This window comes from Cynoglossus semilaevis, chromosome 12, assembly GCF_000523025.1.
Source record: "Cynoglossus semilaevis isolate Cse_v1.0 chromosome 12, Cse_v1.0, whole genome shotgun sequence".
Classification (NCBI taxonomy): Eukaryota; Metazoa; Chordata; class Actinopteri; order Pleuronectiformes; family Cynoglossidae; genus Cynoglossus; species Cynoglossus semilaevis.
Window position 1 is genome coordinate 3,225,191 of NC_024318.1, and position 23,369 is coordinate 3,248,559.

General features: G+C 41.7%; 2 protein-coding genes across 5 annotated transcripts in view; one reads left to right on the forward strand and one right to left on the reverse strand.

Annotated features, from left to right (window-relative positions):
* Nucleotides 1-8,742, forward strand: part of hhat (hedgehog acyltransferase) — a 16,443-nt gene extending 7,701 nt beyond the window's left edge. Inside the window, exons 10-13 of the mRNA XM_008321486.3 lie at nucleotides 407-420; nucleotides 2,978-3,179; nucleotides 4,310-4,454; nucleotides 7,846-8,742. Of these exons, the coding sequence (XP_008319708.1) occupies nucleotides 407-420; nucleotides 2,978-3,179; nucleotides 4,310-4,454; nucleotides 7,846-7,931 (447 nt within the window). The 3' untranslated portion in view covers nucleotides 7,932-8,742. The remainder of the gene's footprint in view (nucleotides 1-406; nucleotides 421-2,977; nucleotides 3,180-4,309; nucleotides 4,455-7,845) is intronic.
* Nucleotides 8,743-11,687: 2,945 nt separating this feature from the next.
* Nucleotides 11,688-23,369, reverse strand: part of kcnh1a (potassium voltage-gated channel, subfamily H (eag-related), member 1a) — a 44,129-nt gene continuing 32,447 nt past the window's right edge. For all 4 annotated transcript variants that reach the window (XM_008321487.3, XM_025061111.1, XM_025061110.1 and 1 more), the window contains 4 exons: nucleotides 20,832-21,031; nucleotides 19,589-19,841; nucleotides 17,239-17,435; nucleotides 11,688-15,878 (listed from right to left, as the gene is read on the reverse strand). In XM_008321487.3, the coding sequence (XP_008319709.1) occupies nucleotides 15,009-15,878; nucleotides 17,239-17,435; nucleotides 19,589-19,841; nucleotides 20,832-21,031 (1,520 nt within the window). In that variant the 3' untranslated portion in view covers nucleotides 11,688-15,008. The remainder of the gene's footprint in view (nucleotides 15,879-17,238; nucleotides 17,436-19,588; nucleotides 19,842-20,831; nucleotides 21,032-23,369) is intronic.

Genomic DNA, 23,369 nt, shown 5'->3' on the forward strand with positions numbered 1-23,369 from the left:
AAGAGTCATCAAAAAAAGTAATTAGTGACACCACGAATGTGCCAGAGAAATTTGAATATTGCAAACATATTTATCACAACATAAACCATATAACCAACCATTAAATAAAGAATTGCATATAAAATGACAGCAATGTTAACCAGAATACTGTGCACTTCATTAGAATATTGCAAAAAAAAATATGAGCAAATTCTTTTGCCGTAGTTTGACCAGTATTTAGTCGGTACATTCCAGAATAAATCCAGACCATTCTTCCTGGTCTTGATCATTTGCATAAGGTGGTTGGAAATGCAAATGTTTTCTCCTCCTAAATGGCATCACTTGCCATTTGCCTCTGTTGATGCTAAATGATAGCAGTGACACAACGGCCTCTGTCTTTCTCCTCCTCGACAAAGTGCTTCTTAAGAGGGTTTTAATGCAGTTGTGAAATTCTGCAGGAATTGTCTGAAGAGGGTCTAGATGAGAGCGTAGGTGTTAAATGATGTGACTCACCGACTCTGCCGTCTCTCCCCGGGGCAGCAAAGTGGCTCCTTCTTCACCATTCCATTACACCAACCCACTGCCTTTCACACCATCATCTCCACCTCCATCACGTCCGTGGTGACTATCAAGTTCTTGGCTTTTCTCTGTCACACACACAGAGTTATTGTTGTTTGGGAATCATTAGAGCAGCAGATGAGTTAACGCTGTGACTAAGTGAGGCCGTGTTTGAGGTTGAGGACGAGCACCGTCAGCACTCACTTTTAGTTCTAACTGTTAAATGTATGTAAACATATACTGGACAACAATCCATCAACCGGGATCAATAAATCGATTCCACGAGCAACAGGACCATGAATCAGTCCCACAGGCAGAACATAAGGAATAGACAGAGATATTTAAACTATGGTTCTGGAGTGAAGCCCTGGAAGTGGGCCAGGAAATTCTGCGCTGTCTTTGAAGGCAACTCCACATCCAACTCAACGTTCTCAGTGGCTAAAATGTAGCCGCCAAAGTCCAATAGAAAAAAGTCAATGATAATCGGAATGTAATAGAAGGTTGGCAGAATGTTAGCCTCAGAATGCTAAAGCTAAAAATAGCTAAAATATATGTACACTAAAGTTATCACAAATATAAGTAATAATGAAAGTTTGGCTGAAAGTCAAGCAAATATAACTACAAAAATGTTAACTTTGTCAAAGGAAATGCAACATGAATAAAAAAGAAAATTAAAAAATATAAAAATGTATAAGAATTTATTGAAAGTTAAGTCAAAATTAGCCAGAGGATTAATCAACAGTTACTAATCAAAATGTAGCTGACAGAAAAAAATTAGCAAAAATCATCTAAAAGCTAAATGCTAATTTCAAGCTAAAATATCACCCAAAAAGTTAGAGAAAATGTTTATCTAGACCAAACATATGTAGATATTTGTTTCTTTTTTTATTAGAGAAAATGTTTATCTAGACATACATACATATGTAGATATTTGTTTCTTTTTTTTCCTACTTTAAAGGCTACACATTCTGGAATTAGTCCATATCTGAAGATGATCACACTTTGATGAACATGTGTTTGGAATCTAAATGTTGCCCACAGATGGTGGGCAGCTCTGCACGTCTACATATTCATTAACACCACAACACCTCCATCTGCTGCTGCTCCATCTCTACTTTCATCCACTGATGTGGCCGAGCCGGACGATCGCAAACTGCTGCCTCATCTTTTTTATTAGAGGACATTGATTGGCTTCAGGGTGACTGAGATAATTAGTTCCTAGTTCAGCAACAAGGGGAAGATGGCGATATTGTTGTTGCACTGCTGTTGGAAACATGCAGCCTGTCATTACCTCCGGGAAAGACGGCGTTCCTACAGTATCATAATAGCTGAGAGTATTTGTCTTCACAGGATGAGACACATTCTGTTACTGATTGGATTTTTACTGTTCACATCGGTGTGCACAGCTGCTGCCTCGTTATTACAGTGGTCTACATGTCGGAGCCGTGGGCTGATTTTTCTTTGCGGAATTTTTTAATCCTTAAACAGTCAGAAAAAAAACATAACATTTTCAAATTAGTGAATATTTCTTTTTCTTTTTTAGGCTTTGGGCAAAAGTAAAAAACTTGAAACAACAGTTTTTGACTCGTTTTTTAACATGGGAATTTCACCTGTATGAATGTCAGGAAAATATTTTTGGACTAAGATCAGTGAATATTACCTCACCATTTCTGTGACATCATCACAAGGCTGTTGTTTTAAAATTCTCTTTTGTTTTTTCATCATCAGGTTCAGGAAAATTGGTTAACTTTTTTAGGCTAAACTTTTAAATAGTTTTTTTTTTAGTCACATTTTGTTTTCAACACATGCAAATGATGGCCATGTTGAAGAACTTTTTTTCTGTTCTGTTCTGTGCTCGTTTGCAGTTTTATAAAAAAAAGCCAATAAATGTTGACCTTTAGTTATATATTTTATAATTATTTAAAAGGCTTATTTTTTTAAAACTTTTTTATACTTTTAATTTTATTGATTAGAGTAAGCCAGCTAATTTTGTAATAAAAAAGTGTATGAAATTTTAATCAGTTTAAAATAAGTTATTTGGTTTTTAACCTTGTTTGACTTTATTTTGTGTTTTCTCATTCTTTCGTCGTCTTCAAACACTTGTTAAATCTTGTGCTCCGTGTGGTGTAGTGAGTCACAGCCCGGTAGGTTGGGCTCAAACTAAATCAAACTATGTTTGTTTTCTATTTTATTGGGACGGGGGGTATTTGAAGACCGTCATGTCAGTGGTAAAGGCAGTTATTAATATATTTCAAGGGCATTTTTCCCTGAGCTTCTACTAATTTCTGACCCTCGTCTTCAGTGAGGAGATGTAATGACATCACTGCAGCGTGCCTGTCTGTCTCTCCCACTGCTTCCATGGATGAATTATAATCCAATAACGTGCTGGCTCCATTAAAGTCCTCCATCTTTACTGTGTCTTCTTGCACTAATGTTTCAGATACATCTACGTGCCCCTCGGAGGGTCACGTCACGGCCCTCTTTATAAGATATTGTCCACCGGCCTGGCCTTCGGATTCGTCTGCTTCTGGCACGGCGGCAGTGACTACCTCCAGTACTGGGCCGTGATGAACTGGGTCGGAGTGCTGGTGGAAAACGGACTGAGGTCGCTGTTGACTTCTTCTGTCGTTCAGTATTTTGTCGTAAGTTTGAACTTTTTTACTTGAACTTGGTTTAAAAGTAGAGCGTATTTGTCCAGTGATGTGTTGCCAAGGAAACAATTCAGTCAATTTTATTATTAACTATTATTTAACTTTTTCTGAGAAAACCTTTGACTATTGCATAATTATTTGAAGCTAGTTTTTGGGTTACACTTTTGTATATTTTTCTTGATTTTTTTTTTTTCATTTTAATATTTCATTTGGACGAGTCACAAATATAAACAGGTGTGAAACCAATACATTCACCTGCTGTTGTTTGTCTTTCTGATCCAGTATAAAATATACAGGAAAAAACAAAATTGACATTTTTGTGTAACTTGATTTATGTCCATTAATCATTGCCAACTGTGATTGATTACAGTCATTATTAATCATGACTAATCCTGTTTAATTCACCCTATGATTAATTAGATCAGTTAATCTTTTGACAGTGCCGTAATATTTTTGCCAAATTTTTTGCTTTGCTCGTTTAGCTAACAATTAGCTTCCCCTTTTTGACTAATTAATTTCTTCTGTTCTGTAACTTTACCGTTCAGACTGATGGTTATTTCTCAAACATTTTCAAAGCTACATGTCGGCTACATTTTAGCCACAGTTTTGACTAACATTTAATTTTCTGAAGAAGAGGAAATTTGGCTGCTCCAACAAATCAGAGTTTGGGGAACTATTATAGATCACAGCTGTTTAATGTTAACAACTTTTTTTGATCCAAATATTGACATCAGCTGATTGGTTCTTTTCAAGTTAAAAACTTGACCCAAATATTGACATCAGCTGATTGGTTCTTGATAAAGAGTGTTGAGCTGAGACGCTCACAGTTCCAGATGGTCCAGATCTTCTGAGACCAGAACTGATCTGGAGCCTCAGATCTAATCATCTCTTTCACCACGTTAATGTTAATTAAAGGCCTGTTTTGCTCCAATCTGGCTTTTCTGGGTCTGTAGCCGGGGGAGAAGTTTCACGTTTTATAAATCTGTAATCATTCTGGTTGATGTTGGCCCTGGTTGGACGTGTCAGGTGCCTCAGCGTTTCCTTTTGTTCTCTGATTTACAAGAATAAAAACCTCTGCGCGGATCTCCCTGAGATTTACCTCTGATTAACTGATTTCCCAGGAGCGACATTTCTCTGCAGCCATGAAAAGGCGTGCCGTCGCCTTCCTGTGTGCCTTCTCCACTGCCATGCTCATCCTCTCTAATCTAGTCTTCCTTGGGGGGATACATGTGGGTAGAATCTTCTGGAAGCGTGTATTTATTCAAGGTAAGTTATCCCCAAAACACTCACTAACCAGCAGGAGTTTGTGGGTTTATTTCTGCAGGATTGTTCCGGTGTGTCTTTTCTTTTTTATCTGTGGGGCATTAGTGTTTTAGCCAAAACATTTAAATTTACAAACTTTTCATATGGGGGGGGTCTCTGACAGTTGGGAAGGTTGGATCCATGTCACACAGACTGTCTCTGTATGTGAGACGTTTGTTATTGTTCTAACAAAATAATAAGAAAAAAACAGAAGAAAAAAAACCCTGCAGGCGCAGTGACTTCACTGCATTTGCATGAAAACTCTCTCTCTCTCTCTCTCTCTCTCTCTCTTTCTCTTCCACAAAGACAGAATTACATCTCGATTGTTTCTGAGCCAGGTTTTGTTCCCGTTTCTTTTTTTGGATCATTTCGCAGCCAGACTACGATGGCAGTCGTTCCTCTGGCCCGTCGTCACATGACAGGTCGTCTGAACAGCCGTCCCTGCAGCCAGTGTGGGTACAGTCGGTGCCGTGAGCTCAGCTCCCCGTGATACATTACCGTATTATTTATTAAAGGGAGCTGCTAATTCATGCTCATACATAATGCACAGTTTACTCATATTTAAAGCAGAGCTAATTCATCTTCAGCCCGACTGGGAGAATTATTTTTTTGGGGGGAGACTAAAATTAGAGAGTAAAAATGTCCTACCTTTATGTTTCACTCCAGGGTTGTACCACATTTCTTTTAAGGTCCAGATTTGGGGATCAGCTGCCATCTAGTGAAAAGTAGAAGAATAATCAATCAACATTAACTTATTTAGCTTAGCTTTTACTTTAGCTTTATATTTTAGTTGTAATCTCTAAGATTTACGAGAGTAAAAATGACAAAACAACTAACATTAAAATGAGCCATTGTACATTTCACATTTGCAAATCCCATGATGCACCACCAGACCAAAATGTCACAAATAGTAATGTAGTGAACTATAATGATCTTCTAGTTTCACTTTACTCCTACTCAGTGTGAAACCTGCGCGTGTTTAGTTGAACACCAGGCTGACGTACTCACAGGAATTGAAGAAAGACGCACGTGGGTCTACTGTACAGCTCTGAGTCTCTCTCTCTCTCTCTCTTTCTCTCTCTCTCTTTTCATATATATAGTGTTTATAGCCTATCTGCTGCCCCCTCCAGACCAATTAAGTGAAATTGGATCATTTTCCTTGACCTTTCCCGATGACCTCTGACACCAGTGAGGTGCCACTGGTTGGGAATCAATACTCTGCCGTCTCCCTGCGCATTTGTTCTTCCAGCAGAGGCTCTGTTCTTGGATTATGTGACAAAGTGGGGCCTAATCTGCCTGATTAAAATGAATTTTCCAGTCAGTGGTTAAAAATGACTGTGACACCGATCATTTGTTAGGAGCCTGGAACAGTCGCAGCTAATGGTGCATCACATTATCATCACGCTGAACTCCTGAACCCCTGAACCCGTTCACACTTATTCAATATTCGACACGGAAGGCAGGCCTAAAAATAAGTCAGTTGTGAGAAAAGGCTGTGAGGATTAATTTGCTGATTTGATTAATCTTATTCTATAGAAAAAAATGTAATTATCTATTTAAAGCAAAAAAGTTACATCTTTAAAGCTGGCATCTCTTTTTTAGACTACTTCAAATTTAGATGACATTGATCTGACTCTGATTTTTAAAGCAAATCTCTTCTGTCTGCACAAAAGAGCTGTGAGAAGTAGGTTTTTTCTATTTTTTTATTCAATTTGCATAAAATCAATGGTTTTTAAATCAGCCTGTCTGAGCCGCTGCCTCCACCTCAGAGAGCAGAGTAATTGCTCCCTGACCTGACTGAAAATACAAAAACAGATTCAGACTTACATTCATCATCGCATCATTTCATTGATAAGTCAAAATGTCCCCAAATCTGGAGGTGTCTTTTATTAGAGATCACTAAAAAGTCAAGACGCTGAGATGTTTCTTTTTTTTTCTTTTTTACTCAGTTGATCTTGAAGCATCTCATCCAACCAATTTTCTTATATTGACTCGTTCTTTTTTTTTTTTTTTTTCAAATTCTCTGTCAGTTCATAGTTACAAACATCCAAACTTTGACGACCAGTTTGACTGTACGTCCTATTGGGGCGCTAATGAAACGTTCTTACCTGCTCGGCTCCAGTTGACGACCGGCTGACGGTGCAGACAGTGACCTCTGGGGTTCAGGGTGGAACACGGGGACGTCTCGGCTCCAGTTGACGACGGTGCAGACAGTGACCTCTGGGGTTTTTCTCTGAGGAAATAAGAAAGTCAGAACAATATAACAGATTTAAATGAAATGAAGTCAAACCTGATTGGCTGCTGCATTTTTTTCACTTCCTGATTGTGACCGACATCAGGACATTTGTTTGACAGTAGGAGGATCAGAACTTTTAAAACGGTACCAAAGCAGCACGCTGTTGGCTGGAGTCTGTTCATCGGTTCACACAAACACACACACACTATTTAACTGGTGCTTTTTCACTTGTGTTCATCAGTTCACACAAACATACACACACACAGACACTATTTAACTGGTGCTTTTTCACTTTTAGTTTTCTAACCCTGAAAATATTTTTTTCTGATGCGGCAACAACGCTGTCTACGCTGCTGATGCAACGATGTGGCAAAGCATCGTCCTGTTGCCGACAGAAACCAGACACGAACATTTGACTGTTTTCAGAGAGAATCGTGTGAATGCAAAAAATACATTACGTTACAAGTGAATCATAATATTTATATATATTTATATATTATATTCTGCTGTTATAAAATGTCTGACAGTAGGACAGGGTTCACCTCAGCTGGTTCATCAACCTTTCCCACGAGCAGCAGAAATGTGACGGTACAGCTGTGCATTAAGTAGCTCGTGTGTGTGTGAGTGTGTGTGTGTGGATTCCATTTTGACATGAATAGAAAAGAATGGAGCATTGAAAGGCATTGAGGGTGCAGGTGCAGGTTACTGAGATAATCTGGAGGAGCAGCAGCAGCAGCAGGAGGAGGAAGAGGAGGAGGAGGAGGAGGAGGAGGAGGTGCTCAGTCGTCCTTACCTGTGTGATCGACCCTCGAAGCAGCCGCAGCTATAAATAGAAAAGGGGGAAAAAATTTCAATACAGGGAAGAAAAATGACCAGAACACAGACACACTGTTTGTAACGAGTCTTTTTTCGACCCATTTTCAATTTTAAAAACATTATTTTTTTAGCTATTTATTATATTTTGTATTTTCTCTACTAACATTGTTTATATGAAAGAAAAATAATTTTTCAGAAGGTCAGGAGACTGTACCTGATACCATTACTAATATTTAAAAAAAAAAACACTTACCTATTGAAATCATTTTTCCAACATGTCTTTCTTATGTCGACGTCTTTCAGGCTGGTCCACGGTGGCGCCCCCTATGCTGGCCTTCCTCTACTGCTTTGCTCAGATTGGACTGGAGTGGACTTCACACCCTGCTTGAATCACCTTGACTTTGACACTCAAGCGAGAATCTGCACGGAGCAGGAAAAACCCAGAACCACCTGCTCGGACCAAAGACCGGCTCTGACCACCGCGGAGAGTCTGGCCCGCGGCCACGGAGCAGAGACCGAGTCCTGTCCTGACTGTGGAGCCGCTCAGTGAAGATGTCTGCAGGATGGACGTATCTGACCTCTGCTGGGTCAGATACTTCTTTGCATATTTTTATTGACCATTTTTTTCCATTTCCATCACAGAAAAAAATAAACTTTTCTGTACAGTTAGGACCGAGCTGACGGTGAACACAGATTAAAACAAACCCATTTCAGATGACCTGAGCAGACGCTCGGTGTGAAACATTGAATATTTATAGAACGAGGTTATATTTTAATGTGAGGAAAAGCTTTTAACGCTTTCCACCAAACGGCCACATTAACCTTCCCCTCTCAGACGGACCATGAATAAAAATGTGTTCTTTTCAGTGCAGTAGATCCTGAGGATTAATGGGAATCTGTTTTTAATGGCCTGCGTCTCTTTGGAGAACGTGATGTTGCAGAAACAGCTCCGTCTTCTTACTATTCATAACATTCACGCTGCACAACGAGTTAAGCACACAGCCTGGGGGAACGGCAACCCAAAAAAAAAAAAAAATAAAAACACGAATCCAGGCTGGGGTGAATTCAGAGTCGGAGCTGCTGACGATGACGAAGATGATGATGAAATCCTTTGTTGAGATTTTGTAAAGCGTTCCAACTAAGTTTGTTTGATCCACATGAGTTGCACCTCACCTTCAAAATAAAAGTATTAAAAAAAAAGGCAGTCTGTAAATAATGAGAGCACCTCGTTAATCTGGTCCAATTAGCTGATTTCTGTCCTCGGGATTATCACCTCCAGCCTCTAAGACGGATCAGTGCGAGTCGGACTCAGAGAAGAGGAATCCTCTTATATCAACCCAAACTGAGGTTCCACTGATCCCGGATCAGCAGCAGGACACACCTGCTGACAAACACTTTCTCAGAGGAATCCTGTCAGTGCACAACAACAACAACAACAGTCGTCAGGTTCACGTTTCAGTGAAACCACAACCACGTGTTTCTGCTCCTTAATGATGTTGGTTTTGACATGTCTGTAAATAAACAGACGTCGTCGGTTACTGCAGGATGGATGAACAATCGTATAAACATACAGTTTTTACAGTTCCAGTTCAAGGTCATCACACCACTGCACACCAAACAAATGTGACCTCTGCATTTTTTACCCATCACCAAAGTCAGCAGGGGGCAGCGTAAGCGCCCGGGGAGCAGAGTGTTGGGGACGGTGCCATGCTCAGTGGTAACTTGGCAGCTGGTGGACTTGAACCTGGAACCTTCTGGACACAGGTCCGCTTCATTAACCACCACTGCTCCTCAGTGAAAGCTTAATGACAAATTTAGAAAAATGAAAAACAAACGAGGAGCCAAGAAACAGACACCGATTATAAACAAAGGGACAAAACGATATCAACAAACACAGACATGAAGAAATACGAAAACACGACCGACACCGAAAATAAAACCACAGACACAAACATGAGGTACAAACTTGAAGCCAAATTAAAAAAAAAACACACGTGATGTCAAAACAATGACGACAACGTAAACACTGGGAAGGTAGGGCAAAAGAAATGACAGGAATCAAAGCAAAACTGAACAAGAATCATCATGAGTCATAAATCACAGATGGAGCTGAAGCAAAAATATTAAAAGAAAATTAAATTAGAAATTAGAAACTAAAGCAACAAAGACAAATAAACCGTAGTTTATGAGCTCAGGGTCCAACAAAAATGACAAACCTGGGACATTTTATGCTGAATTAAATTTAAACGTAGCGTTACTTCACAAACTACAGGTGGAACAGACGACACGTTATTACAGATTTATTTAATCATCGTTTTATTTTGAAAAGCACAGTTTGTCACAGTTAAGCACAAAAACAGTTCCCGTTGTGCTTCAGCTGCTACTGGCAGCGAGACGTGAACACGGAGCCGTGCATGTCGTGGGAAACCACGGCCGAACTTCAGACACTTAAACACTGTGACATCATCAGTGCATTTACAGTAGAGTCTGTTAGCGTAGCGCCATTTTACAATCACCTGGACGTGAACCTTTTCACCCGCAGACAGTGAACGCATCACATATACAGTCAACCACGGTGTGAAAAACCAGCTGTGTTGATCAACAAAACTCAGTCAGGAGGATTCAGGGGCTAATCAATAATCAATAATCAATAATCAATAATCGGAGCGAGTCCACATCCAATCAGTAGCTCCTTAAATGTTATTAACGCTCACATTTGGACATGAATTCACAAGTCCATCTTTCAGGAGAGACAACCAACCATTCACACTCACATTCACACCTAAGGTCATTTAGAGTGAACACATGACCTGGTTCTGACTGTGACAGGAAACTGGATCTAAAAATGTTTCTAAGATTCTAAGATTTCTAAACCACAAGTAGGGGGCGTTGTACACCTCAGATGAAAATCGTGAAGCGACACTACATTCACCTTGACTTGTTATGGAAGGTTTTTCTTTTAAATTTATAATCACGTAAAATCAGAAAATGAAAAAGGCCAGAAAAAGGTCAAATAAGCCGTGAGATATTTTACCACCACTTGAACTTTAGTCGCTACAAATTAAAAACGTCGGCCAAACCGAAGTCTACAAACTACAAAAAATGAACAGAGATGTGTTCATGGACTACGCCACACTTTCATCCTGACTGGATTAAGTTCAGAGCGAAGAAAACGCTGAGAAAAGTTCTGCAAATCCTTCAGTTTTAACCGCTGACCTGTTTATACATAAAAAAAAAAAACACCGTGTTTGTGAAAAGTGTGGGCTTATTATAAAGGCACAGTGCATGCTTCTCAGGAACAATCAAAGTTAATGACTGTAATAATATAAATGGAGTCAAAGTGCAGCTCAGTAAAAGTAGATTTTTTTTTTTTTTTATCACCGCTGGGACCTTTGTTTAGAAACGTTCCAGCACTTTCCACATATTGCTTTTGAGGAGGACGTTTGTGACTTAAATCCAGCGCAGACTGTCGCGTGTGCTGCATTTATGGTGCGGGTAAAAAAGCAGGACGTTAAATGTGTGTGTGTGTGTGTGTGTGTGTGTGTGCGCCCTGTGACATCATGGAAAATAGAAAGCAGTATTTATATTTGTTGATATATTTTTTTTTACAAAAAAATGTGATTTCTAATAACATTTATTATGCAAAAATACTCTGACCTGCTTCTGTTCCTGCTGTACTGAGAAAAATAGTATTTTTATTATTTTTTTAAAATAAAATAAACCCTGGAAGGCATAGCAACGGACACAGACGACTGAACGCAAGTTACATAACACACACACACACACACGTACGGAAGGATCAGTGTCAGCGTTTCTGTCATTCATCAGTGTCGACAAGTGAAACGGCGTCGAGGGTAAAGTGAAAATGTTCCAAAGAAATGACCTTCAGCTCCGCGTCACGGTTTGACTTGGACCGTCAGAATAAACCAACTTCTACGACCGAGACTGACCAATGATAGACTGACCAATGATAGACTGACCAATGATAGACTGACCAATGATAGACTGACCAATGACAAACTCTGGTTAACGTGGTTTTCCACAAACAAATGTTTGCGATGTTTCTTCGTCTGCTGCATTCATCAAGGTTCTCCATCGAGGCTCTGATTGGCCTTCACCCTTCATCCATCAACGATCACCGATGTTTCTCCGTCTGCTGCATTCATCAAGGTTCTCCATCGAGGCTCTGATTGGCCTTCACCCTTCATCCATCAACGATCATCAGGTCGTTTACTATAATGACCGCTAATCTTCTTCTACGTCCACTTTCATCATCCCTCCATATTAAACATTTCCAGCTTCATCTTCACCTACGCCTTCTTCATTCCACCGTTCTACTCCCTCTTCTGACCACTCCCTACTACAGTATTAGCATAGATTACAGCGTCGTCTGCAAACAGCGTGATTCACATCCTGTACCCATCCGTCACTCAGACCACACACAAACGTCACCGAGATCTGACTCTCACAAGCGCTGCGCCACCTTCATGTATTTTTCCGCCACTCCATTCTAACGTACAGTATTGCCGTTTATCTTAAGTTCTGTCATAAAAACTCCTTCGTTAAACTCCAACGCTAGTTCAGGCTAAAAATATCAATTTATTTGAGATCATTTAAGACTGAGCTCTGACAAATGAAGGTCCTGAGATCAACGTCAGCATTTTCACATTCACTTCAGTACATTTACATGTGCAGTACATGCAGTGTTTGTCTACAATCTTTACTCGCACTAAATGTGGCGTAAAAATGTCTACAGTGAGTTCATGTCAAGAGTCATTACAAGATTTACAACTAGTCTAAAAAGCAAAAATCAAAAAAAACAAATGACAAACTGCTACATGAGTCGTGCGGTGCTGGGGATTTTTTTTTTTTTTTTACAGTTTATTTACTTTTGTGAGATCAATTTTAAATTAGAGGCCGACTTAAGATCTAAGACTTTTCAAGATTAGTGAATTACGGTGATAGCGCCACCTCCTGGCAGTAAGAAATTAGAGCTACAGAGGCAATTTTGATTCAGAATGTAAAAAAAATGAAAAATTAGAATTTAAATAAAGCAAATTAAAAATGGAAATATGTGTTAGTTATATGTGTAGTAGTTTTGTCACAGTGCCACATAGTGGTGGCAGGAAGTATTATAGATGAGCATTCAACACAACAGCGACATCACTGCTGGCAGCAGCTCGACTGGGTTGTTTTTTTCAGCTCATTTGAACGACATAAATAAAAATATATATTTATATATGACTCAACCAGGATTACTTTTGATTTAGAGGACGTTCCACATTTAGGAATTTTAATTTCTGGCTCGGATTTCTTAGAGGGAAAAAAAAACCTTCTGTCATTGAACTTTTTTTTTAGAAATGGATTTTTTCTTGAGACTGAAGTCTCGTGTCAGCGCCCGTCCACACTCATCCCCGTCCTCTGATGTCGGAGCCTGTGAGAGCTGCCTCTTTATACACTCTCTCTGACAGAGGGGTCGCAGCACCAGGGCTTTAGTGCTCTCTAAGATCTGGGTAAAAAAAAACCAAAGAAAAAACCCATACGGAGCCACAGAGGCTGACTGTGACCCAACCGTGTTCTCACGTCTGTGAAGCGCTGCCCATTTATTTTTAGCCGGCTGAATTTTTGATGAAAACGGGGAAAAGTGAAATGTGTTGGTGGAGAGAGAAAAAAAAAACATTCCCAGAGTCTTTTCGTCTCGCCTCATCTTTTGTCCTGATAAGAACGCAGGCATGAAGGAAACATAAATAATCCAGATGAAGAACGAGAACAGAGCGCAGCAGTTATTGGTTCCTGTCCTCTGGAGGAGAAGACGAGGCTCCGGCTTTTATCTACGTCTGAAGTTAAAGGAAATTATTTGCTTTACTAACACACGGTTGATTTAGAACTGCTCTATTTTTGGTGATTGGGGAATAAAAGGCTAGGACGAAGTTCAAAGTTTAAATCTGAGCCTGACGTCTGGTGGAGAGTCGAGAGAAAAAGATAATTCTGTTATAGTTATAATATAATAAGAGAGGGAGTTTTATAGCGGGGCACAATCAATACTGCCCCCTACTGTACGAGAGTGTGTAGTCTCATGGTATGACCAGTGACTTTTTGAGATAACACAGCCCACACATTGATGTGCGATTCGCTCTTTATGTTAAATTGCTAATTGCAAAATGCTAATTGAGTAAAATTGTATCAATTTTTAATCAAATCACGACGCATCATTACATACCTAATAGTTATTATTAGTAATTGTCGAACACATGCATGAATATGTGCATTCGTGTATTTTTTGAGATTCACCACTCGAGAAAATCTAGCTAACTAGATGGGGCCGCGGGGGCACTTTTTACCACTGGGTGGCACTACACACCAACTGTGTAGTAAAGTTTGCCAAAGACAACTATGTGTTTATGTTGTACAGCAGTTACGGTGCCACAGCGCCACACAGAGGTGGCAATAGGTGTAGTAAATGTATGGACAGGTTCATGCAGTTCCATAAAAACTAACCGTAGCCTTGGAGTTTGAGAGACGACATGCGAGTGGACCGGTGTGTTAATGTGTCCCTCACTCCCTCTGCTGACACCTGACTGGTGTCCATTATCAAAAACCACGATGTAAAACCAGGGTTCAGTTCTACGACGGCGACGGCGTCCAGACCTGCGGCACCGCGGCTGAAACGCATCGGTTCGACTGTAGCTGGAGATTTGGTTCTTAAACGGGAGAAGAGCTTGGACTGAGTGACTGACGTTACAGTTTGAACTGCATTCCATTTTTCATGGAGCGAATCCATCAATGGTTGATGGGAATAATGAGCACTGCCGAAAGATGTCTGCGAGAAATTAGATTTCTGAGGCCGGAGTGATGTGTTGTATAATTCACGATGTTCCCGGCAGATAATTCAATAAGAAAATTCATTAATCTGTGGAGGGAATGACTCAGAAACTGTTGGAGTAACTTGAAGAAAAAAAAGAAAAGAAAAAATCCTCGTCGCTGTGAAAACAATGAGTGGAAGTGGAAGCCTGGCCTCAATTAATTAATACGATTGGCGCCATCTGCAGTTTGAGGCACACGTCCATGTTCATGTGACATGCAGAGGAATCCCATGCCGTTTCTACTGGGTCGACTACGGAGACGCAAAACCTGAAGACGTTTCAAACTCTACAGCTACGTTCCTTCACGGCGGCGCAGCGGTGAGAAAAAAGTCAATCAAACGTATGTACAAACATAGTGCTGTCCGTCCTGAACCTCCACCACCACCGAAGCTGGACTCTTACCTGGACTGACCGACAGGACGTCTGCCTGCACTACCAACAGGTACGAGACTCTACGGGCAATGGATCGTGGCGTCTTAAGATCGGACCACGCCGCTGCCCTAATCTAAACGCCGCAGCCTCAGCCATCCGTGTAATCTGGGATCACAGGATTCCGGCTGAGTTCGGAGACTGAACTGAAGCCTCTGCTGACTCCTGCATTCTTCAAGAGAAGATGTCTTCTTTGTCTTGCTCTGGCGAAGCAGGTCTAGAAATGTCAAAGAGGTGCTGAGGAGAACCAGCACTCCGGTGCCTGGTCTTGAGGAGCTGCAGCGCCTCCGTTAGCTGCGCCTCCAGGACGGACATCCGAGCGTTCAGGTTCTTGATGTCGTCCTTCAGCTCCAGCTTCAGCTCCTGCAGCGAGGCCTGAAGGGTCTGTTCAGGGATGGGGTAGAAGGGATGCCTGGTCTCCGCAGGCTGGACCGGGCTGCGGTCCTGAGGGGTCGTGCGGAACTCTCCCACTTTGTCCAGACGCAGGTCACTTTTGGTGATGCCGCTGTCGCAGGAGTCCGTCTTTTTCAGACACGTCTGTGACTCGTGGGCCTTGGTCCGTTCCGGTAGAACTTCCATGGACTCGGCTTTCGACACTTTGTTCCAGTTGTCAGCTTTGACCATGGACTCCTTGAATCGACCCCAGCCTTTGGCTTTGACCGGTTCTGCGGAGCGACATCCTACCAAACACCCCTGCGTCGGCACCTGCAGCTTGGCCTTGTCTGTCGCCGTCGACTGTAGCGGCGATGACGACGTGGGCGTCGAAGGCGACGGCGTCGCCGGACTTTCGGTCACTGTGACCATGCTGGTGGCGGTGATGGCGGTTTTAGCCATCGGGATTTCCACGTACATGGGCCCCTTCTCGATATCGTGCTCGTCCAGCTGCGGTTTCTCCGACCCCATCTTCGCCTCCTTCTGCTGCCGGAAACGCTGGAAGAGTTTTCGTACCGGGTGGTCCGGCGGCAGGTTGAGCGGGGCTTCGTTTTTACGCCTCTGCCGCTCCTCCTCCTCTCGCTTCACGTCGCTGATCTTTCGGAAGACGATCTAAAACATTACAGAGAATATCGTCATCATTTTCTGCGTTTACCCCTCGTTCTCTAAACACGTTCAAAAACTGTCACTCTCTGTTGAACACGTGTAAACAAAGGCGGTGGTTTGGTCAGTTTTTTGTTTTTTTCCACCATCTCTCCACGCCTCAGTCTTTCTCGGGTCAGAAACCCTGTGTCGGCCACTCGAACAGCCGACACATTGAGCTGCTCTCACTCAGAGCGGATCCATATTTTTCTCTCCAGCTTCATTTGTGAAGGCGGTGCATTACTGAGCCCTGGCTCTGAACGTCCCTGTTGTGTAACATTCAGAAAAGTACGAGCCCCTGGTGGCTGCTGGGGTTCAGAGCAGTTGATGAATTTCATCTCTCCACATGTAGGCAATTCAATCTGACGACTGCTGCTGCTGCTGCTGCTGCTGCTGCCGCTGCTGCTTTTGTCCAGGGCAGCGTTAGCTGATGATGAATGAGCTAATGATTGGTAGCTACATTGCAGCAGTTACTTTTGAATGGAGGGGGTAAAGTGACAGGGGACTTTATATACGGTGGCTGTTTAATGCAACCGTACGGAGCGAGATGGGCTGTTGGTATTCATGCATGAGCTGCTGCTGCTGCTGCTGCTGCTGCTGCTGCTGCTGCTGCTGCTGCTGCTGCCATTCTGGGGATTTATTTGTTGGCTAATACCTGTACCTACAGTACTGTATACACAATAATACTATACTACACCTATTTTTACATTTACATCCACTGATTTAACCCTGTCCTGTAGTAGTAATAATTTGAATATTTGGAACAGATTTGGTCAGAACGGTCTGACCTTTAGCCATTAGTTTAAAAACTAATTTTAAGGTTTGACATTTACAGTATTACCTACTGCAATTCCTCCATATGCTGAACTTTAGCTTTTACCACAATTATCTGACGATGTTACAGTTTGAATCGAGATATAAACAAGTGGATTTCTTTAGGTTTTTAGTGTTTTGTTAGTTTTTTGACAGATTTGTTTTGAAATGGATTTCTCTAAAATAAAACTATTATGATAATTATTATGATAAAAATCAATCATGTCAGATGTGTAAGAAAGTTATGATAATTATGATACAAATCAATCATGTCAGATGTGTAAGAAAAGAAAAAGATCCAACCAACAAGAGAACAGGAACCCAGACTGAGGTTCTTATCAACGATGACGACGGGTTCCTGAGACAAAGTTGTTACGATGATTGTTTTCACACAGACGTTTTCTGAGGAACTCCTCAGAAAAGGTTCAGAATACCTGACCCTGACCCTGACCCTGACCCTGACCCTGACGCTAACGATGACATTCAGAACCGATGTTTAGCTGAAAGTGTGGCTCACCCTCTTCCGCAGGTTGTAGGTGAGCAGCAGGTTCCTGGAGAAGTGGTTGGAGAACGCCGTGTAGAACTCCAGCACCTTCTGCAGGGCGTCGCGTTTAATGACGTGGAGGTCGCAGTAGGTCAGAGCTCGGACGTTGGCGCAGGCCTGAGCCAGGGTCACTTCCTTCCAGAAGACGTCTCCGAAAACGTCACCTTTACCTGAAACAGAAAGACAAAAGACACGGCTCAGGAGGGCTAATGAGCAGATGTGTCCAACGTCTGGCCCTGGGGCCAAACGTGGAGCGTACAGTGACGAGGTTTTGAGCAGCTGAAATGGTTTTTCTTATAATCGTTTTTCACGGTAGTCCAGGGCAAAGTTATCTATTAGCTTTTAGCGATATTCTTTGACAACTCTTCAGGTTTCTTTGGCTAATGTTTTGTTGCTTCTTGGTAGCGTTAGCGTTATTCCTGCAGGACCATTTCATTCTCTGGTATTTTTAGCATAAATCTAACTCAACATCCTTTTCAGAACAACATGGTGATGGTGGAATAATGCACTGGTTAATTTACTATCTCTACCACCTCTTAACGACCTGTTAATCACGCCGGCATCTTTAGGTCCACATCGTGGATCAATAGTTGTCAGCTGACAGTGGACTAATTGTTGCCAGGAGGAACCAGGAGCAGAATATTGACCAGCAATCCCCCCGATGGTTGTCACCGTTTGACCTGTCCATTAATTATTTACTGAAATCAATGATATGATAAATTAAAAAAAAAAAAAATCAGCTTTTTAATACGGAACCACTCTTGGGAAAAACAGCCACCAGGGGGCAAAAAGATCAGTGAGACAATGGAGGCAATGGCTGTGATTGGTGGAGATAATTTAATCTGGACGTGGGAACGAAAGAACGAAGACCAGGAGCGGAAAAGATCGCAGTAGAACCTGGAACAACAACACAACGTCTGATGTTTGAGATGATAATCCCTTTTACACAGTTGTACTGACAATGTGTCCACTGGAGGCAGTGTTTTCAGTTCAAACGTTCCATCGGTTGTAAAGCTCTGCTCACTTTCTGTTCAGTGTTAGCAAAAAGGCTCAGCAGAATGTTGTCCTGCGACAACAAACCCATACAGGGAGACCCTGGTCTCTGCAAAGGCCACATGAGCTGCAGCTTAGGGCGCCACCTGCTGGAGGGGCAGGTATTTGAACCCCTCAGAAAGAAAAAATAAATAAAATAATGGGCAAAAAACAGGCATAAAGTTGCGAAAACAAAAGTAATAAAAAAGTGATGTACAGTCTTGAACCTTCTAATACTTCAGGAGTAGATTTAATTTTTTTTTGTGTGAAGTTGTGGTTTGAAAACCTCCAGACAGAATTCAATAGGTTTTACCCTGAGGATTCAGTGTCTGCGACAAAGTCTTGTAAAAAAAAAAAAAAAAAAAAGGCTCAGCAGAAAGTGATCCTGACGCTGGGATCAGTTTTCACCGCAGTCACACACAGATGCTGCTCACACATCAATAAGGAGTTCCAACTTCATGATTAAATCAACAAGACACTGCAGGAAGAGAAATCCTCGACTGAAACCGACGGCATTTTAATGGAAAGCGAAGCGCGTTAATTATTTATCAGAAAAAACCTGAGCAAAATAAACTCTAAGTCAAAGAAGGTTCTGGATTTCTTTAACTGTGTCACAATGTTTTTAAAAATTTAAATTGAAAAAATAAAGTTTATCAGGAAAACTGTGAAACTTCTCCAGAAACATTAAAAAAAAAAATCACAGCATTAGCGTTAGCATTTGAAAAAAAAACAATCACAGCATTAGCGTTAGCATTTGAAGAAAAATCATAGCATTAGCATTTGAACTACGTTAAAGTCAGCGCTAATGTCTGAAACCGACCAATGAAAACTGACCAACCAGGCTGCTGTAGCACCGGCAACTTTGATGTGTGACATCAAAAGGATGTGACCACGACATGTCAGATAATAGTGTTTGGGAACCACTGCAGGTCGAGCCAAGTAACTGCAGCTGAGTGTAGAGATACACGAGCTAAAAGTTGGAAGAAAAAGTTTATTCCTCCATAAACTACATGTATGTATTTATTTTGTATTTATTTATGTTGGTAAATGTTATTTATTTAAAAAAAATGGAATTTTTCAAGTTTAAACTTGCTTGGTTATCATGTCATTTCTGATTCTATTATTATGTTTTTCAGAGTTATTCTTTTAAATTTAATAAAAAAATATTTTAGCATCACAATATTTACAGATTTAATAAAGTTCTATTTCAATTTTTAACACTGAACATCACTGAAACACCTGATTCTCACCATGTCATTTTTAAAAAAATGATTATTATTTCACCACTTACCCAAAATAGCCACCACCTCGTCATCCTGGATGACCTCCAGTGACCCCGACACCACGAAACACAGGCTGTCCACGCTCTCTCCAGCGTGGTAGATCAGGTCACCGGGGGCGCAGTGGATGGCCTGGAACTCCATGGCCAGAGCTCGGAGGCAGCCGTCGCTGGCCAGACGGAAAGCTGGGTGCTCTTTGAAAACCTTCCGGTTGAGATGGACGCAGATGTCCGCCCTCATGTCCTTTGGACAAATCTGCAGCACCTGGAGACAGAGGACAGGAGAGGGACGGACAGAGGAGTGGGTCCAAGGATGGAGTCAAGATTCCCTTTTTTATTTTCCCCTTTGAGGAGGTCGTGACCAGACCGTCTGCAGGGCTTTTATCACAAAGGTGACAACTGGTTTTTAAGGAAGTATTTGCGTGTGCGTCATCTTGGCACAAACTACGACCAAACATGGTTTAATTACGCTGCATCATAATTGGCTCTTCAAACCGAAATCCACATGAAAAACATCCGGAACTTGTTTTGTTTGATGAGCCTCACTGATCCTAGACGTAGATGTCCAAAAAAAATCTACTCTGAAATCTACTCCAAACTGTACTCTATACTCTCTAATTAAATACTTAGTAAGTACAAAGTATCTTCTTTGATGTGTAGTAGCACAAATTATCTTTTTTTAATTATCTCCTTTCATGTGTAGTAGCACAAATTATCTTTTTTTTTAACCTTTTCTTATTTTTTTTATTACAAAAAACACCTACAGTATATTTAAATTATCCATGCGATGTCCTGGTCCATGTCTTAGGATGCAGTTGCTACCAAAATAGGGGGCGTGTCCAGGTCCAGGGACAGAGACATTAAAGTAAAGTTTCAAGCTGTGCAAAATCTCAACAAAACTGTCCTTAAAAGTCAGATGGACAATGATCCCAGATCTGATGTCAGCTGCTACCCTNNCCCACTGAGCTTCTCTGCAGGGCTCTGCCTTCATAGAATAGAATATATTTTTGATGCTAAATGTCAGAGAGGAATATTTTTTTATTTTTGGCCTCTTCAGTGTCGACTGAAGCCAGACTGAGTTAATGATAGACGGTCATGACTCAGTCAACAGACAACTCCATATATATATATAAAACACCAGATACAATATAAATGTGAATCTGAATTTATGACAAAACAAGATTTATAAATAAAAAAGTAACAAAAAAAAAAATCCCTGAACTTTATTGATCATCATCCATTAGAGACGACTCACCTTCTCGGTGTCGATGCCCCGTGACATGGACCAGGTGGAGGCGATGTAGTCCATCACCCGTTCACTCAGGCCTTTAGGCACCTGGTACAGTTTGAGGAAGTCTCGCACGCTGTTGAGCATCTCATGGTAACGGTTGGTGTTGGCGTACATCTGCTGGAAGATGGTGGTCACGTTACCGAAGATGGTGGCGTAGAGCAGAGCTGAGCGGAAGAAAAACAAAAAGAGAAAATGAGATCCACGACTTCTACCTGCTGACAGTGAACACTGAGCACCGTAAAACAAAAAAAGGGTGGAATATGGTTTCAAAAGGGATCTGGGCGTCTTTGTTTCTCACAACATCCTGCGGGTTTTGAATGATTCATCCAAACGCTCGTCAGTCCGGGGTCACAGAGCTGCGGAGTTTCAATTAAACATGAAAATCTACAAAGCTCCAGGACTTTCAAGGACGGCAGAACCTGTTCTCCAAGACTGGGACTAAATGTGCCCGAAGGTTTCGCGTCATTCCCAGAGACGGGTGTTTTAATCAGGCTCGTGGGAAACGAAGCGTTTTTTGAGCCTAAATACGAAACAAATCTGCTGCCAAAGGACGAAGGCGACGGTTTAATTTTAGCTTTTATTTCCTCTGAGTGTGAGCGTTTATGCCACTGCAGCGTGGAGGGAGATTTTACTCTTTTCAAAGAGGAGGTAAGGAATATCGAGGTGCATCTCTGACGTAGCCGGGTGGTTGAACCGGTGCAACAGCTGGCGTGTGCGCGGATCAAAGCCATCAAGATGTGGGCTCTGTATGAGGACTGTTCTCCTGGCAATGGAGGCCTAATTAGCCCACGCTCCAAGAGACGCACAGGAAACATGCCAGCCACACATTTCAATTATCCTCAGACGATGACAGTAACTTGTACACACACACACACACACACACACGTCCTATGTGTGTGTGTCTGTGTGTTTGTTTATTTCACAATCCTCAAATCAAAGTGGGGGAAAAACTGCAGTGGGAATAATGCTAATTAAAAAACACTCAAAACTCCCTGAAGGACGTGGATAAGAGACGCTTTCATCCTCGTATCGCTTCCGTCGCTCACTGTACATATGGTTTGTCAAGTGATGACTTTCAATTTTTTTCCCTTTCTTCTCGACACAAAGGTATTCCGTTCCGCGTCTGTCGGGCAGGCGTACTTCACCTCAGAACTGTGGAGAAGGTCGAGAAGAAATGACCACGAGACGAATCCAAACCAAACCAAAACTCTCCCTGACAATCTGCTGCCTCCACTACACCAGTGTTTCCAAACCATTTTTGAGCCACAGCACAAATATAAATATACATCAGGAACGCCACCAAACTAAAATCTCACTAGACAGGAAAAACCCCACGGAACGCCACCAAACTAAAATCTCACTAAAGGTATACGTAAAAAAAAATACAATAATCTTCTGGTTTAAATGACCTCATAATTGACTAAAATCTCAGCCTGTTTAGTTGAAGACAACGCTGATATACTGGCAGGAATTGAAGAAAGACACTCACAAAAATCTTTTTTTTTTTTTTAGTGCTGCCACCTAGCAGAAGAGGATTTGATTGTTCTGAATTTCATGCTTTGACGAGCAAAGAAACATTATATGCAATAAATAAATAATAGTTTTCAGACCAAGTGAAATATGATAATTTCTCACAGCAAACCTAAGAAGTTCAACTCCCTTAAACTGGTTATGCTTTTTTGATAAGCTACGCCAAAGTTTCCGTCTGTCTTAAAACTTTATGACTACCCTTCGTCATTAGCTGTAACTGCTGTAGGATCCAACATGGCGGCCGTCTTCTCCTGTGACACTGAATTCTTGTTTTCGTCTCCAGCTTTATGACTACCCTTCGTACAGTGTTTTATAACTATCAACATTAGCTGTAACTGCTGTAGGATCCAAACTTTATGACTACCCTTCGTCATTAGCTGTAACTGCTGTAGGATCCAACATGGCGGCCGTCTTCTCCTGTGACACTGAATTCTTGTTTTCGTCTCCAAACTCTCTCTGGACGCTGACGTAGAAAACCTTTGTTCAAACCTCCGTCAGCCTCCACCCGCTGACTCGTCTGAGGGAAGTTTAGACAGTTATTACAAGAAGAAGAAAAAAATCAAGCCCCGGGCCAACAGTTGCTATAGAAACAGGACATACTGTACGTACAGTGCCACCCCCCCAACTCTTCCCCACGGCGCCCCCTCCAATCCCTTGTCACACTGTGATCTTCTACTGCCAGCGCCGATCCAGAGCTGGTGGTAAAAATAGAACGGTTCCAGGGCATCCATATTTAATAGACAACAGCCATGGACCACAGACGGGCTGCTCTCCAACGGGATCCTCCGCAGACGCCGGCTGCTCATTGGATACTTACTCTTCGACGTGACTCCTGTCGCGCAGTAACAAATTTTAAAGTCAACCTGAGAGGCAACCCAAAAAATGGTGGGGAGGAAGAAGAAGAAGAAGGAGGAGGAGGAGGAGGAGGAGGGAAGTCATCCTCACCTCTCTCCTCCTTCCAGCGCTGCGACT